Source organism: Pollachius pollachius, assembly GCF_949987615.1.
Source record: "Pollachius pollachius genome assembly, chromosome: 13".
In the NCBI taxonomy this organism is placed as follows: domain Eukaryota; kingdom Metazoa; phylum Chordata; class Actinopteri; order Gadiformes; family Gadidae; genus Pollachius; species Pollachius pollachius.
In genome coordinates, this window is record NC_136946.1 from 18,990,747 (window position 1) to 19,008,246 (window position 17,500).

Consider the following 17,500-nt stretch of genomic DNA (forward strand, 5'->3'; position numbering starts at 1 on the left):
AGTTTAGTCGTTGTTGCTTTATCAACTTTACACTTGCATATTCCCGTCCACATGATTGTTATATTTATGTTATTAATTGTGATCTTGCGGGGGTCTATTACCCCCGCAAAGTTGGCCCCAAACCACTTATAGTCCCAGTTTCAGTATAATGTTTAGATTATCCACAAGATGTATGTGTGTGTGTGTGTGTGTGTGTGTGTGTGTGTGTGTGTGTGTGTGTGTGTGTGTGTGTGTGTGTCTGTGTGAGTGTGTGGATGTGTGTCTGTGTGTGTGTGCCTGTGTGGAAAGAGAGAGGAAATACATAATTATTTTCGCAGATATTGATTAATTGAATATTGTGCTGCATAGGCATGTATTTTACAACTTACACAGATAGATAAATGGATAGATAGATAGATAGATAGATGGATGGATGGATGGATGGATGGATGGATGGATGGATGGATGGATGGATAGATAGAGACATTTATGAATAAAAGAAATATTTTATTTTACTAGGAGGGGAAAAAAACACCAATCATAATACAGAGAGTGGGGACAGGGTTCTTGGGAGGCTAGGTAACAGGGTTTATAAGTAATCTCCCCAGCAAACGGATTATCACAGCAGACTCTGTGATTTATTTACAAACTATCAATAGCATGTAGGACAGATCCAGCATCAACACATTGCTGCCTCAGAAATATGACACTGTACCCATGGAGAGAAGCACTTTCTCTCTCCTATGCTAGGCTATCTTCTATATATTCAATAAAGAAATAATATTAAATTCTTTGTAATTCAGGACACTGTGCATAAACTCACTTGTTTGTTGTCTATTCAGTGCCAGACAGTGTTCAGAACAGATACTTAAAAAAAATTATATATATATATAAATAGAAGAGAAAAATAAACAAAAAGCTATATTAACTATAAAAACCTTGATTTCTTTCATTCTTATACTTCCTGTGCTACTTCTTCATCATATTCTGAGACACGAATGTTTGTAAATCTAGATATTATGTTATTGTTGTTGTATGATGTACCTAAAATCCTATTTGAAAAAATGTTCTGGTGTTAAGAGGTTATATCACTATGGAAGAGATTACATTCAACAAAGGCAGATTACAGGAAGAGATTATATTGCTTTTATTCAAATTAGTATCTTGCGAAATTTGTTTGTAAAATGCTATTTGAAGGTTTGCCAACTGAAACAATAGTCTGGTGTATCAAGTTCTTCCAAAGTAAATGGGACTTCCTCCCTTGGCATTTGGTCATTTCCTGTCCATGTTTACTTTTGTTTATTTTTCCTTAACCATAAATAATCTCACCAGTAATAGATCTGCATGACATTGACAAAATAAACATCCCAATATTTTCATCCATATGACAATATTTTCATCCACATGATGACGCTATGTGTTGCTGTAGTATTAGTTGTAAAGTAAGTTATAAATCACAGAGTCTTATAAATAAATTGGATTTCTTATTGTCATTCAGTGTTTAGACTACTGAATGGAGAGATATCATATTATTACTATAACCTAAATTCCATACATTTGATTCCACCTAATGACCATTTGACAATGGTATTAAACTAGATGCTTACACACTTTAGCATAATAGCCTTCCTCTATATGCTAGAGGTCTTGATGACAACAACAACCACAGAATCACTCAAATGAATGATGCCAATTAAGGATATCACTTGGTATAATTACTAGAGCAAGGGACAACACACAAGGACAGCCAGGGAAATGGAGTGGGAATCGGGATAGAAATCGAACGCATTGATATAGCATTGAAGCATGAAAAAAAAACAGTTGAGAGATATGTGTCCTCGCTATTTTAGAGCAACAGAGGACAGAAATAATAATGATATTGATTCTGTCTTCGATACTCTTAAGACTAGGATTTGTATTAGCATCAAAACAAAACAACTGTTAAACATAATATAAATATACACGATTCAAACCTAATTTCAACCCCCGAATGTAAATCCACCCATTAGTTGCCTGTTACACTATAATCCAGATCTGTTCTCCTCTTTTGACCCTCTGTCATTATATCTGTCAGGGGGGAGGGTTTTCAACTGACAGCCTCATGACTGGACCTCGCTATAAATATCACTCCTTTTCCATAGAACCTGTCACTCTCTACCCCTCACCTCATGGCAACCATCTCTCTCTCTCTCTCTCTCTCTCTCTCTCTCTCTCTCTCTCTCTATCTCTACACACACACACACACACTATCCCTTGATTGGATTGGAAATAAATGGTTGCAAGCTAAGAAATGTAAATATGTGATGACTCATGGCTTTGCCTGGAAGAGCTGAGGTCATCATGATGCACCATAAGCCTGTTGCACATGGCCAACCTAAAGTCATACAGGGGAACTCCAATATGGAGACCCTTTTTATGACAATATGTAAGAACAAATATAACCAAAAAAATACACACACTATACACACAAACATCAATGTACACAACTGGAACTCATATTTTTCATTAAACTGTTACATATGTGACACTATAGTATAGATAGTGGCACATAGAACGTGACATACTTAGTGTGGGGACAATATGAGAAATACTACTACAATACTATCAAAGATAAGATGGAGTTATACTACTACTACTACTACTACTACTGCTATACAACAGCAGTCAGCTGTGCCATCTCTTATATGATATGCAAAGCAAGGAGAAGCAGTGGAGAGCAGTACCACAGACCTGTCTGCATTTATAACACATGTAACGTTTAGCCTTTAAAGGCCGCGGGTAGACCGAACCCACTGAGGGCAGGCGGTTCGCACTGTTCCTCTGCCCGAACATGTTGTTAATACCTCACGCGGCTGCAGCTGGCATTTGGATTCTTTCAAATGTAAAGTATACATTCACTCCCCAACGGGTCATTCCCACCAGGAGTCCCCTTGGCAAAGCAGCACACAAAGGCCGAGGCTGGGTACAGAGAGGGTGGAGGCATGGTGCATTCATAGTGCAGATGGGAGTTAGCTTCCCAAATCAGTCCCCTTCCCAGAAGAGTCCCCTTTGTTGCCCGCATTGTTATCCAGGGGCAGACGGATTTTCAGTTCACAGCTCAATAATACTACTTGATAATAATTATCCATAATAAATCCTTATAACTGTCTGTTTGCTAAGGTGACGGATAGACCAGCCCGGAAAGTGGAAGGAGGCATATTCTTCGTAAGTATGTCACCTCATTAACCCCACCCCCACCCCCCACCCACCACCACCACCCGAACATTGCCACTTACAGTGGGGGTCGAAGGTTGTTTTTTCCCAGGCTTAGATCAGCACGACCCCCCCTCACCCGTCCATTCACCCTTCCTTTGGTGTTCTGCTTGACCTCACAGCATGACGACGCACCCCATAAATAACCACCGCCACCGTCCACCTCGGAGGCGATATCGATACACTGTCTCCTTCTCTCTCTTGCGTTTTTATGGTTTACGGTGAAACGCTGCTGCTGCTAGCGGCAGCCTGCGTCACCGCGACGTCAACACAGTGAGCCAGGGTGAATGTGAGACCCTCCAGATTGGCTCAGAACCTTACACACGGACTGCCCTGCCGAGACACAGCCTAGTCCGCAGGGCGGTGGACAAGCTGCTGAACCCCCCTCCCCGTCCCAAACGACCAGCCCGTCCCCAAGAGTAAAATATAATATAACTGCTGATATTCAAGGGACATAACGCTCAATGTTTACCTCTCTTGTATTGAATCTGACTATGGATATTTATTAGAATATGAATATGAACCTGAATTTTATTCTTCCATATATTTGTATTCATATATATATAGAGATGCTTTTATTATACTGGTAAGTGCAGTTGATAGCTGTCGTACTGCCGAGTTATGTGTTTTTTTGTTATGAAATTACATAACGGCTAATCAAATATCATCTTAACTGATCTAATCGAATGAATGTTCAGTTGACAAATCTGTAATAACAGTTAATTTGAGTGGATCTTCCCCATGTTCAGTTTATCAATGTTTCATAAAATTGAAACCAAATGTATTTTCTTACAGCCATCCCATGTTATTTGTCCCGCTCTCTCAAACCCACTCCAAAGGCAGCCATCTGATTTGTATATGGTATAAACAACCATTAGCTATTTCTCTGTTTTGTAAATACTGGTAAAGGTACCGGCATGCAGGCAGTATTTTGTATAAGCATATCTATCAATATTTATATCATTGATACTCAACAGAAACCTCTATAAGATTTGCTAGCTGCACATTGTGTTGGGCACCATGAGAGGTGCGCGGCAATAGGGTGCGTGGCCATGTTAGGAGGTCAGGAGGTGGGAGGTAGAGGAACTAAAGGCAGCTTGAGGCCTTTTTACCGCTGCGTGCAGATACACGCATTCATACGCCTTCAGAGCCATAAACATAAATGACATAGAACCATACATACATTCACACACACACACACACACACACACACACACACACACACACACACACACACACACACACATGCAACCATACATACATGGATACCATATATACATTGAAACCCTACGTACAAATTTAAACATACACGCAATCACACACATACACAAAAACACACTAATTGAATCATAATCCTTCCCGCAGGGAATCCTATATTAGCCTTACCTCTAGTTTTTGGCAACCAGCCAATAACCTTCCTCCTGGGAGTGCAGCTTTGCCCTGGGTTGGCTGCCCTGTATGGCATGCAAGACACCCCCCACGCCCCCCCCCTTAAGCCTACGAGAAACATTGGGTCCCCCCCTAAGCACCCCATTCTATTTATAATAGTTCATATGAATACATGGAGGGGTGTATTGTAAAGGTTAGGCATTAGGCCCACAATTACATGTTTATCTGTTAGGAGAACCAGATATGTCCTATTTGTAACGTCATGGCCTTTGCTTAATGCACACACCGGCTGACACACATGGGAACGCGCACGCACGCACACACACAGGCTGACACCCACAGGGACGCGCATGCAGGCTCACAAATCCTCACCCAGTCAGCATGGTGTTGAATTACATGGATCTGTTTTACACATCATCAAGTCCAAGACGCACACACACACTAAACACACCACGCGTACCACACTAACACACACACACACACACACACCACACAGGCATGCACGCACACACATACACACATAGGCAAAACATAAAAACTGCAGGTGGTGCAATGTACAATCAAACTAAATGTTAAAAAAATCTTGAAATACTAACAAAGTTGGAGTCAGTAAAGAAATTGTGTAACTTATCGAGGATTCGACCTGGAGATGGTTCATTCTATCGTGACCATGGCGAGACAGAGGTAGTCATGAATACGATTAAGGTGATGGAAGTGACTTCATGTAGCTGCTGACTCATAATCCTATTACCCAGTGGTCGTTGCACCTAAGGGTGCAACGAAGGGTGCAACGACCACTTATACAACCCGTGGAATCTAACACACTAATTGAGGTGCTGTCTAAAGTATTTCACAGTTCACATTTGCTTTCAAACCAACTTTTCCTGATTTTTTTGATCTAAATGGACCGCTGACAAGGTAAAACTGGCAGGTATGAAAAGTGTGTTATGCGAGAAGCCCCCTGGTTTGATTGGGTGACAGGAAGAATCCAGAGAATGAAGCGCTCCGCTTTCTCCACAGCATGCAATTCTTGGCTCAGGGCTCATTTCCAGGGCTTCACTCACTTCCAGCCACCAAACACCGTGCTCACAGCGGCCCAAACCCTGCCCACCATCAGCTCCCACAACAGCATCTGTGTGCATGGATGATATAGAAAGACCATCGAACATGCGCAAGTCGGTAGTCATGAACAGTGTACAGTCAACCAATGTTGACTGTACATTCATCAGATGAGTACCTATTGTTTTTATAAGTGGTGGCTTTAATTTCATATTCTACATTCTCAAAGATGACACTGCACGGCTTTGCTTAGGCTTTGACGATGTTGTCCTTTCCCTTTTGCATTGAGATTTTTATAATTTTTTTCACCACCAACAAATACGCTGTCCTCTTCGGAATGCCTTTCGTTCACTTTGTCTTGGTTTGGATGGGCATTGCTGACCTCCATACACCTGTTTTCTCTTATGTGTTCTGTCCATGTTGTGTCCTGCTCTCTGTTCTCCCCTGACCCAGCCCAAGCCGGAGAACGCGGTGACGGTGGCCGTCTCCTCGCGGGTTCTGTTCCGCACCGAGCGCGAGCAGCAGGTCTTTGACGAGCAGGGCATCGAGGAGTACCTGCGCTTCCAGGTGGAGCACGAGAACGAACACTTCCCCACGGGCCCCGCCTTCCCCTTTGTCAAGGTCAGAGGTTACGCAGTTTGCCCCCCCCCCCCCCCCCCCCAGTTGGTTTTTGCACGTTTTGACCTTCTGTAGGCTTATAGGATGCCTTTTTATAGAGGTGTCCCCTACAGACTGCAGTCAAGCTAACCAAAACTCGCAACCCCGTGGTCAAGCCAGCCGTCCCTAAATTTGAAGTGCACGTGTATTATATCCTTTTTGGCAAGTCCATTGACAATGCCAAGCACGGGCTGACATGGAGAGTGAACGTCTTTTCACACGTGCCTACGGACGGTTTTAAAAATAAGGAGTAAACACAGGGTATATACCACAAATGTAGTGCCTACACTGACACAAAATCAAGCATCATTTTTAACTTCTTTTGCATGATCTAGGCTCTGCTGTATAAGAAAAAAACACATATTCTATGGTGCCTTATAAAGCAGAACTGCAGTAGACAGTAGAGTTCAAATAATCAAATGACTTGAATGATCCTTGAACTCAATTTTTTATCATAAATCACTGAGGGCTAGTCACTCTGCAAGCACAGACAGATTTGGTAGTGACACAGCCGTTAACTTATTTTTGAAAGCAGCTCATTGTTTTCAACCAGGCTTGTTTATTTGACACAATAAATGAATTGATCTTATTTATATGACACATCCAAAGGAAATGCCATCAAGCCTGTAACTTCAAGTTCCAATCATAACTTATTCATACTCCTACTCATAATCCAGCATCATACAGACAGCCCCTCCCCGAGTGCTGCCAAGGCAACGACCCCTCATCTGTTAGAGGTCGATCCTCAGTGTGTATCGACTTTCTGTTATTGACTCCAGTGAAAGCCCTACTGTCCACAAGCACCTCCCCCTCCCATCCCCCATATTGTTATGGCCAACTGTTGCCACGGGCCAATGGTGGTGGCGCCTTTTATAGGAAACAGGCCATTCAAGTATACTAGAATGATAAATTAGGAGGCTATAGCCCAACAGGAAGTGATCTAACGACTAGGTGACTTAGAGGTCAAGGATACTTGCACTTAACAAACCTGATACCCAGATATGTGTCTTGGAGCGGTAGGGTGTACTGCAGGTCTGGGAAGAATGTTAGCTCAAAATCGTGCAAGCAAGCTGCTGGGTGAGGCGCCTCGAGATGGAGAGTTTGCTGAGGCTTTGTTAGTCACTTCCGATTGGTCACTACAAAATAGACTGTCCTTAAGGCCCTCTTTCATATAAAAAAGACCCCATTCCTCTAGCTCATACCCAAGTGCGCTACACCACTAGATAACCCACAAATTTCATCACGTCCTTTTGGGATAGCTATAGCCTCTAAAGACATTATTAAAGACATTATTTTAGTCGAGTGCAATGCCCCCATTCATATAGAAGTAGTGAAGTTCAACCCTCTCACTTTGGACTGCGATGGGGGGCTGGCTGTCATTCCTGGGCTGCGGTAATGTAAATTATGTGTTTGCTCATTAAGATCGTTTAAATAGATTCCACATTCATGACTGTAGTGCACTATTACGGTGATATATCTTTCTGTCCGGAGGGGGGTTCTAGTTTGTGCAATTTTAACAACACAAATATAAAAAAAATGAATGAAGTGCTAAACAACATTGTCAAAATAACAACTGAAACAAGAACAGTCAAAGAATTTGAGCAATTTTATCTTTTAAAATATTGAAAACGAAAGATTTTTTTTTTTTGGGACGACGTAGTTAAGGCGTGTGTTGCTTAGGCGGCCGTCTAAGCTGTAAAGTGCTGGTTTGCAAAAACGTACAAATAGCTCTGTTTGTTCCTAGCGACGGGGTTGGGGGGTCCTACGAGGTCACCTCTGTGAAAAGGGTCTTGCCACACAAATGTGTCCTCACCATGAGGTGTAGGTACTGCGGAAATAGATCTCTTGCTGATGAAGATGTTGTGTCTTCTTACCCACAAGGCTTTGGAGGCGGTAAACGTGCGCCTGCGGGAGCTGTACCCTCAGAGCGAGGAGCTGTTCGACATCGTTCTGGTCACGTACAACCACGCCCATGTGGGGGTCCGCCTTATTAACACCATCAACCACCACAGTGAGTCTACATTACACACTCACACACACACATACGCACACGCACCCACACACACACACACACACACACACACACACACACACACACACACACACACACACATGCACACACATGCACACACACGTGCACACACACATGCATACGCACACAAACACACACACACACACACACACACACATACACGTGGTGCATCATCCATGTGGATGCTTTTTATAGTCATCTTGCTGTATTGTGACCTTGTCGTTTGCGTGACGGTGGCCGGTTTCTGGTTTCCATGAGGCCTGGGGGGTAACGCAAAACCAGCCTGGAAACAAGAGTGTGGGACTGTGTGGTTATGATGTATGAACAGCTGACTGTGCACTCCGTCCTTCGGGGTGAACCTCTGTTGACTGTCGGCTCCTGGTCTCCGTCGCCGACCAGCTGCAGCTTCATAAATTCTCCCAGGACATGAGAAAGAGCGAGAGAAAAGCAGAAGGAGAGAGAGAAAGGGCCACAACAAAGGCAGCTCAGAGCAGAGGAGCCAGCAGAGTACACTGTGTGTTCCGGAACGTTCCCTGGTTCTCTGTGGAAGGCGGCCCCACCACTTTCACTTCAGACTCCTGACCTTGCAGCAACCAGCCTCACAAAGGAAAACTGGTGAAACGATGAGGAGCACAGAATCATAGAGGATCATAGAATGAAAATGGCTAGCATGGCAGAAGCTAGTGTTTGCTAATTCTGTCTTTGCATTTAAGATCTTTTTTAACACAACACAAGATAATGAAAATACTTTTCATCTTTGTTCGATCTCATTGAGATTCCCAGGCATGGTGGAAATCATCAAAGCAGTGGTGCGGCTTGTCGTGGCGATTCCTTTACCAGATATTGCATCACAACATGCATCAACAAACAATAGAATAGGCATACAATACAATAATCCGAGGCCTCAGATGGGAGTTCGCCCTGCGTCTCTCTAAAGGTTTGCAAGGAGAAGTCCACTGCATGGCTAAAGCTTCTTATACACTTCTGTCGGGCTTCTGAGGGCAGCAGTCCCCTAATAAACCAAAAGCCTTTGTTAACCAGATGGTAATCTATTGATTGAAGCTCCTCAGGATGTCATAAAGGGGGTCGCGTCTGTGCCTTATTGAACCCTTCGCTTCTCGACACTCTCCAGGGGGGTCAAGAAAACAGGCCCAAACCAACAAAAGGCAACACGGGAACGGAATGTGAAAAAGGTTCACATTTTAGACGACCCTGAAGACGCGCAGGGTGGCAAGACGATACACGGTATAGTAAACAAAGCCAAAGTTCAGGAAGAAAAAACGTAACAACATGTGGATTTTCCATCACAGGCTATAAATTCAAATGTGTCTTCCAACCCTGCATTTAAGCATGCTTCACAGACCAGATACATGAGGAATGACTCCCTCCTGTCCCACACTGTTTCTCTCTCACATCAAATAAAACCCAAGATGACATGATGTCGTGCCATTAAATCGACATCAGCCACGACAGGAAATAGGCTGACAGACAATGATATAATTCAAAGTACAGCCGTTTATGTAATGTATGTAATGTACACATGAGAGGCAATTCGTTAGGTGTGATCTTTCACAGCCACAGCCTCCATAATGTGCAATCAAGAACGCAAGGAGACATTCGGGACCCTACACTCTGGAGATGAGAATGCACATTAGGACTTTAGGACCCATGAGTCTGCTATACCACTTGCCATAGTATTGTTCTCTATGTCTATAGAGAAGTAGTTTCAGCAATTTTAGGCCAAAGTTTTAGTTGAGGAATAGTAGGCCTGGAAACCCACGACTACTAGCAGAGTAGTATTAGCTGACCTTTCTGTGGCGTTGTATGTTCTGCTCTACTACCCTACTACGCCTCCTCATCAATCCTCTACAGACGCATTTGAACAACACTGAGAAAGTTTTGAGGACCATAACCCAATAACAACAAGACAGCTTACATACAAACATAGAGTCAACGGGTCAGCAACAGCTCAGCAGCAGAGCTCTGGAGCTCTCATGTACACAGAAGACCACACACACCTTTTCCTGTGTGTATCTTCCCTTCAGTCCAGGACGGTCCCATGAAAGAAAACATTGTTTTAAACCAAATTGTTCTTGTGCTCTGGCTTTGATGTGGGCCTGGGAGCGCCGTGCTCTCGCCGTGCACCCCGGGCACGGCGGGTCCGATACTTATTACCATGCCTCTCATCCGCCGGGTAAATACATACATAAATAAACAAGGCATGTCACGTCGGCCGAGGAAGAGAAGGAAACCAGCGGAGGGGAGATGAGAAGACACTGGGGGTGGGGACAGTAGCGGAGGAGGAAGGGAACGTCTCTCCGGAGCGTCTCCCACGCCACCGAGCCCAGGACTTCAAGGACACCAGGGCCCCTGAGGTTGACGGAAGAGGCCAAGCAGGACAGACACGTACGAGCAGACCGCGAGCCACCGAGCCACAGTGAACCGTCCGCATTCATGGATCATCTGAGGCTCTCAGGCTCCTTCATTGATCCTAAAGACATCTGAAAGGTGGGGGGGGGGGTTATCGTCTTGAGGAACGTGTCCCATTTATCTACCTTTTTATGCGTCCCTCTTTTTTGCTCTGATGAACCTATGTTTTTGGATCTATGCTTCTGATGTGTCCTATCTCTACCTGCCCCCCCCTGTCGTCCATCCTGCATAGTGTGACCTGTCATGTACTCCATTACACATCATGTAATGAGTTACCCATCTTGTACCATGTTATCTGTCATGTACCTCATTACCTGTCATGCACTGTGTTACATGCTGTGTATCTCATCATCAATCAGGTACCTCATTTCCCATCATAAACGCAATACCCATGATGCACCCCACGACCCGTCCCACGCTTCATTACGATCATAAACCACCACCCCTTTAATCCAACGTGGCGTCGTGTTCCCCCCCTTGAGTGAGTTAGTGTGATGCTGCACTCCCCAACCCCAACACGCCACCGGCCCCCACCCGGGAAACTAGAGACACTCTTTCCCATCAGTCCTAATACCGTCTTAACACTTGGCAACCCCCACCAGCTTCTCTTCACGTTACACACACACACGCAGACACACACACATACATATTCCTCTACCTCACTTCAGGGATCGTTCTCGATTTCACCCTTCTCTCTATTCACCCTGCCACACACCACCTCTCACCATTACCTCTTACAGCAGTTACAGTTCAAGGGTTCATGGAGGAGATTTCTTAATTATTTTAGTCAAGCCATCAATCAACATACAATGAGTAGTCATTGATCAATATGAGTGCTTGGTTGTTTCTGTTTGCAGTGCTTTAATACACTTCACTGGACGGAGGTTGTACTGCTTCACAGCAGGTGATGCATTCTGCATTTTAGAATAACGAAGAGACACAGGCCTGTACTGGGGAACACTGGGAAAACAATGGAAAACTGAATTGGAAAATAATGGCCAAAAAGACAACGGACCGCAACTAGGTTGAGAGTATTTAAAGTCATATAACATGACTTTATGATCTTAACAATGATTCATATTAAATGATATTTGTTTACAGTATTTATTTAGTCTTCCAAAATAAAACTTATTTTACAATCTTGAGCATTTGTTAACACTTTATTGAAGGTGAAAAGAGTCATGAAAAATCTGTAAAATCACAGTGTTTCGCTGCTACACCTTTATTATCATCACATTTGAAGAGTTTTGATCATTCGGGAAAATCTGTGAAATAATTGTGGTTCCCTGCTATGCTTTTTATGCCATCACTTTATTGAAGGTATTTGATCGTAGTAATATGAAATATCTGTAAAATAATTGTTCTTCTACAAAAAAATAAACTTTAATTAGAATTTCTGTAAATGTATTATTTTTGCACTTGAGTTGAACTAGGGTATTTTACAATCATTTTACAGTTTCATTTTGTGAAATCAAGCAGAGAAGCCCTAAAGGACAGTGGTGGTTGTCTGGGTATCCTGAACAATCCCACAAATAAATCATTGAAAGTTAAGTCTTCACTCCTTGAATTTAAAAACAGTGCCCTGATTGGTCGGAAATGAGCTGGGTAGCGATCCAACTTCTAAACTGCGCAGACAACTGGAAAATATATTCTCATAAAGCATTTCACTCACTTACCTTCAGCATTGTTAGTGATGTCATCTTTCTAATAAATGATTGTTTAGGGTAATAATTGATATAATCAAAAATAAAAATTTCTTCAATCCTAGACCTGTTTATTGAGAGGTTCTGCATGACCGGTGGAACCAGTCCTATTGGCTACCTGAAGGCATTCCACACCAACCTCTACCTATCAGCAGACGCTGAGAAGGTCAGAGAGGCCCTGGCTGAAGGTGAGACCCAAACCATACACATGCACTCTCTCACTCACTCCATCCCTCCAACACTCCAACACAGACACACACACACACACACACACACACACACACACACACACACACACACACACACACACACACACCCCACACACACACAGACACACACATTTGTTTTTCTAGTTAAATCACATTCCATACAATTGAGCTATTCGCTGACATATCACTATATACTGAACATTTGATTTCTATGTATTATAGTTTTACTATCAGCGTAAAGCCTAGATTTCTCATGCATTAGTCATCTGCATCTAAGGCATTCCCTACCTGGTGTGGGAGGTGGTTTAATAGTTTGGTTTATGATAAGAATAATACCAGTTATATTTGTTTTAGTGCTGTGATTATTTGCAGAAGTAATACTTGTGCGAGTAGTATGTACTCGTGGTAGTCGTAGAAGTCTATTTTCTGTCGCATGAAGTCAATAGAACTCAGCGCACAAGGTGACATCAGAGATACGAGTCAGGACTAATCTGGTGCAGAAGCTCAACGGTGCTTAGTGCTACAGCATGCCTCATAGCAGAGAGAGAGAGAGAGAGAGAGAGAGAGAGAGAGAGAGAGAGAGAGAGAGAGAGAGAGAGAGAGAGAGAGAGAGAGAGAGAGAGAGGGAGGGAGAGAGAGAGAGAGGGAGAGAGTGAGAGATTTTCCCTGACGTTTTACTTCAAAGCACTTCATCATGAACGACAAGGGTATTTTGGCGCTGCCTGCTTGAGTGGTGTGATGAGGATTACGGGGTTAAGTGTTTCCCTGCCATTAAAACCAGGAACGGATGAACATAAAAGCATGTCTAGGAATAGGCCCATTATTATTTCACCTCTACTAGGAATACAGTAATAATAACTCATAATAATGAATTTGAGGCTTGTTCTTAAAAGTGGCAAATGTTGTGTGCAGAGATTATTTGAGATTAAATATTCTTACATATTGACGCATTAGGGATAGAAGACCAATATTAACACAAAAAAGCAGATGTGCTCAGGCTAGGCAACCAGCCAACCTCTGTGGGGAGGACACAGTAATTAAACTACAACCCTTTTAACAGTGGCATCCTCATAGGACCAACAGAGGAGTCGCCCATTACACTAATTATGGGTCTGCCTCTTTTCCGTACCATGGGTAGCAGTTGAGCACACCAACTAGTGAAGATAACGTTCCCTGATAGCACCCCCTGAATGAATCCCATGTCTATCGTTCTGCGCAGGCATCGCGGCGGCCACCATGTTCATGTCGGAGAAGCTGTCGGCGGTGTCGCAGACGCAGCTGAGGGTGGCCTTCGACGGAGACGCCGTGCTCTTCTCCGATGAGTCGGAGCGCATCTTCAAGGCGCACGGCCTCGACAAGTTCTTTGAGCACGAGCGGGAAAACGAGGACAGGCTGCTAGATCATGTACGTTGGCGCTGGCAACCACAGTGATGGACGGCCATTTTATCACCAACTGGTGTTAAATCAAAAATGAATGACTTTCAAACTCATTACATTTAATTGTTTCTTCGATTCCACAGTTTTGGTTCGGTTCCAAGGCGGACCAGTCTGGTCCAATTCCATTTATTTTTCGAATCTATTCTCCGACTTGACGGTAGTGAGACCCGAGTTGTTTGGCTTGGACTCTCGGCCCCGAGGCCAGGCACAACTCAGGGGCAGTTCCTCACTTTGATATGGACATTTTAACTGACCTTTTCCACTATCACAATTTATCTTAGTCTTTGCTTTGACACAAAAAATGTAATGATTGATTCTCATTGACCACCAGCTGACAACAGGGGACATTCGTCCAGCAACTCAACTGAACCGCCAAAATGTTTTTTCAGGAGTTAGTTAAAATGTGGGATGAACATGGATTCAAACCTATACATTTAATAGACATTGTTTAACAGGCACTTTGCTTGTTGACATTGGAGTTTCTAGTAAACAAAAAGTAATCGTCTGTGTGTCTCACTTGTTAACCCTGCAGGGCCCTCTGAAGGGCTTCCTGGAGGCCCTAGGGAAGCTCCAGAAGAAGTTCTACGCCAAGGGCCACCGCATGGACTGCCCCATCCGGACCTACCTGGTGACGGCTCGCAGCGCCGCCAGCTCAGGAATCCGGGCCCTCAAGACCCTGCGGGCCTGGGGCCTGGAGATCGACGAGGCCCTGTTCCTGGCTGGGGCCCCCAAGGGCCCCATGCTGGAGAAGATCCGTCCCCACATCTACTTCGACGACCAGATGTTCCACGTGGAGGGCGCGGCGGAGATGGGCACCATCGCCGCCCACGTGCCCTATGGTATCGCACAGAAGTACCCCAGGAAACAGTGAGACCGTGCTGTTGGAGACACGTTTTTTGGAGGCTGATGACGCTGTGTACAAACAGCCTAAGTGTGTTCTGAAGGGACACCAGAGAAGAGTAAAAGGGAAGGAGAATAAAAAAGAATTATTTAGACAACAAATCAGTGAGAGCTTTGCATGCAAGATCTCCTCATGGGCCGTGTTGGTTTGCATGAATGCAGTGCGTCTTGTGACCTTGTACTGTTAAAGAAGTGTTATGACACCCTGTCATTATCGTATTTTGATCTTGAGCTTCCAGCCTCTCGCTTTTTGGATCAAAGCTGAAACCTTTCGATGGGATTTCTGCTGACTCAGGCTCAGAACTAAGACTGACCTCCAGGTCGTATAGGGGTAACCCTTCCTGCCTTGGGAATGGTGTGGTGCGATGAGATGTGGGGCTGTAGGGTGTCAATGTTACCTTTAGCACTCTACATTTCAAGTTTGAAAATCACAATTGATATCTTACTTAACACAAGGAATATCTATTTAAAATTCCTATTATTTATATTTTCTTCAACTTTTTGTTTCTCTATATTATTAAGATATGGGGCAGGAGCCCACTGTAGAAATGATTTCAAGTGTATAAAAACCATTGTATGTATAAAAAATATGACATGCATTAATACAATGATTGTAAATGTGTTTCATACTTCTAATATAGCCAACTTGTTTCATCAAGCCTCAATGAATGCTGTAGCCCAGAGCAAGATATAAAGCCATAGGTTTAGATGCCAGCTGGATGCTTTAGTTTGAGGCTATTTATATTTGAACTAAATAAAGAAAAGAAAAATACATAATAATAATAAATACTACAAGGGTTTAATATTTTTTAAAAATGCATTATATTGCTGCCGTATTTTCAATAAAAGGGTGGCTATCAATGCAATGCTCTATTTACGTGGTCAATTCGATCAGTGTGTGTCACGCAAGAATACAAAATAACTTAACGGTCTCCCGCTGCTGATGTACATTAGCACGACCTGGTGGCCAACGAGGGTAGCCCGTTAACACACGATTGATTATACCGTAGAAAGAAGTTTGGAAATCAATCACTAATTTCAATGATTACTTTTTCTTTTGAAATTAAATAACGACTCTGTTCATCTCCGATGACATTGGGTATTGAGCAAAAGACTGCTGGCCTTTGAAAATGTCATATTTTCTATTCTCAATCTAAAACCTCTGACAAGTTCCCCACATGTCTTGTTACTAAATAGACCTACGGTTAATTACTCTCCATTAACACACAAAAAAAGCAGGCTGTTTGCCAGCACCATGCATTCTCCTGACCGGAGCATGTCTGCACTCTGCACTACAGGCATCTGAATTAAATCACATCATAACACACAATACATTGCTGTGAGGAAGCGGTCGTTTCCTCCGCATCTATAAACACAAATCAAAACTAGGGACCAGCTACATTGGATCCGAGCAGTTGTCATCTTCCAACCTGCTTATTCGGGTATTGAAATATACATTAAACATTGTAAATAATTAATCTAATTTATTTCGCCCCCGTGTAGCTAATGGAGCCATGACGGAAAAGCGATATCAATAATGCATGGGGGGATTTGATCAGAATATAAATATATATTAATAAACAATATTTTCATTCACATTCCAAGTTGAGATGAACTTCTCAGGTTGAGCGCTAGATGGAAGCACTGTAACAGTATCAGTCAGGCCAGTCTCATTTATCGACACTGGCCTTAGGTTATTATTTTATTTTTTTCCATTGAAGAATAGAAAAGCTGTAATGAATGATTCAATATACCAGTGTGTAAGTGATTTCTATGACTCATCCAACTTGACTCATCATATTTGAAAAGGTGGCGATTTGCCTTTCCGAGAATAAACCGAATTCAAGGCGGTTACCCGCACCTTCACCTCTCATCAGATATTTCCGCATCTGTGATGAATGCGTTAATATCCACACATTACCTCTCGGCGTGGAGTGTGGGCAATGAGTGCACGTTGATCCTATGGGTTAACCATTCATCGCCCTCTCATATGGAATAACAGGCAGCCCTGCAGCGGCTGGCCTGAAGCAGGATAAATAGATTATAGTTCGGTTTTACACCCTCCTGTTTGGATATATATATATATATATATATATATATATCTCAAATATATCCATCCAAATTGCTGTAGCCTATTTGATAAGCTTAAAATCAGGTTTTCTTTAATCAGGTCTGATCAAAGGGTCTGATACACACATCATCCCAGAACAACACATATGAAAAACAACCTGCCAACACCAGATATCAACCAGAATGCTTTATTCATAAAGAGTTTCTGATGTCCTTCACCGATCAAATCATACAGAAGTAATGATTTCGATTAATTTATGTAGCAAAGCCTAATGAACAAGTTCATTTGATCAGGAATAATTATCCAGCTGTTTCTCCTGATAATTTTGATCCCGTATCCTCTTTTACACAATTTTATTTGGGATTCTGAGCCACTGATTTTG

At 43.0% G+C, this 17,500-nt stretch overlaps 1 protein-coding gene across 1 annotated transcript in view; it reads left to right on the forward strand.

The window, feature by feature from the left end:
* Positions 1–15,018, forward strand: part of nt5c1aa (5'-nucleotidase, cytosolic IAa) — a gene marked incomplete at both ends in the record, with an annotated part of 15,681 nt that extends 663 nt beyond the window's left edge. The window contains 6 exons of the mRNA XM_079749185.1: positions 3,139–3,183; positions 6,133–6,300; positions 8,218–8,347; positions 12,567–12,689; positions 13,930–14,114; positions 14,680–15,018. Coding sequence (XP_079605311.1) covers positions 3,139–3,183; positions 6,133–6,300; positions 8,218–8,347; positions 12,567–12,689; positions 13,930–14,114; positions 14,680–15,018 — 990 coding nt within the window. The remainder of the gene's footprint in view (positions 1–3,138; positions 3,184–6,132; positions 6,301–8,217; positions 8,348–12,566; positions 12,690–13,929; positions 14,115–14,679) is intronic.
* Positions 15,019–17,500: the final 2,482 nt, after the last annotated feature.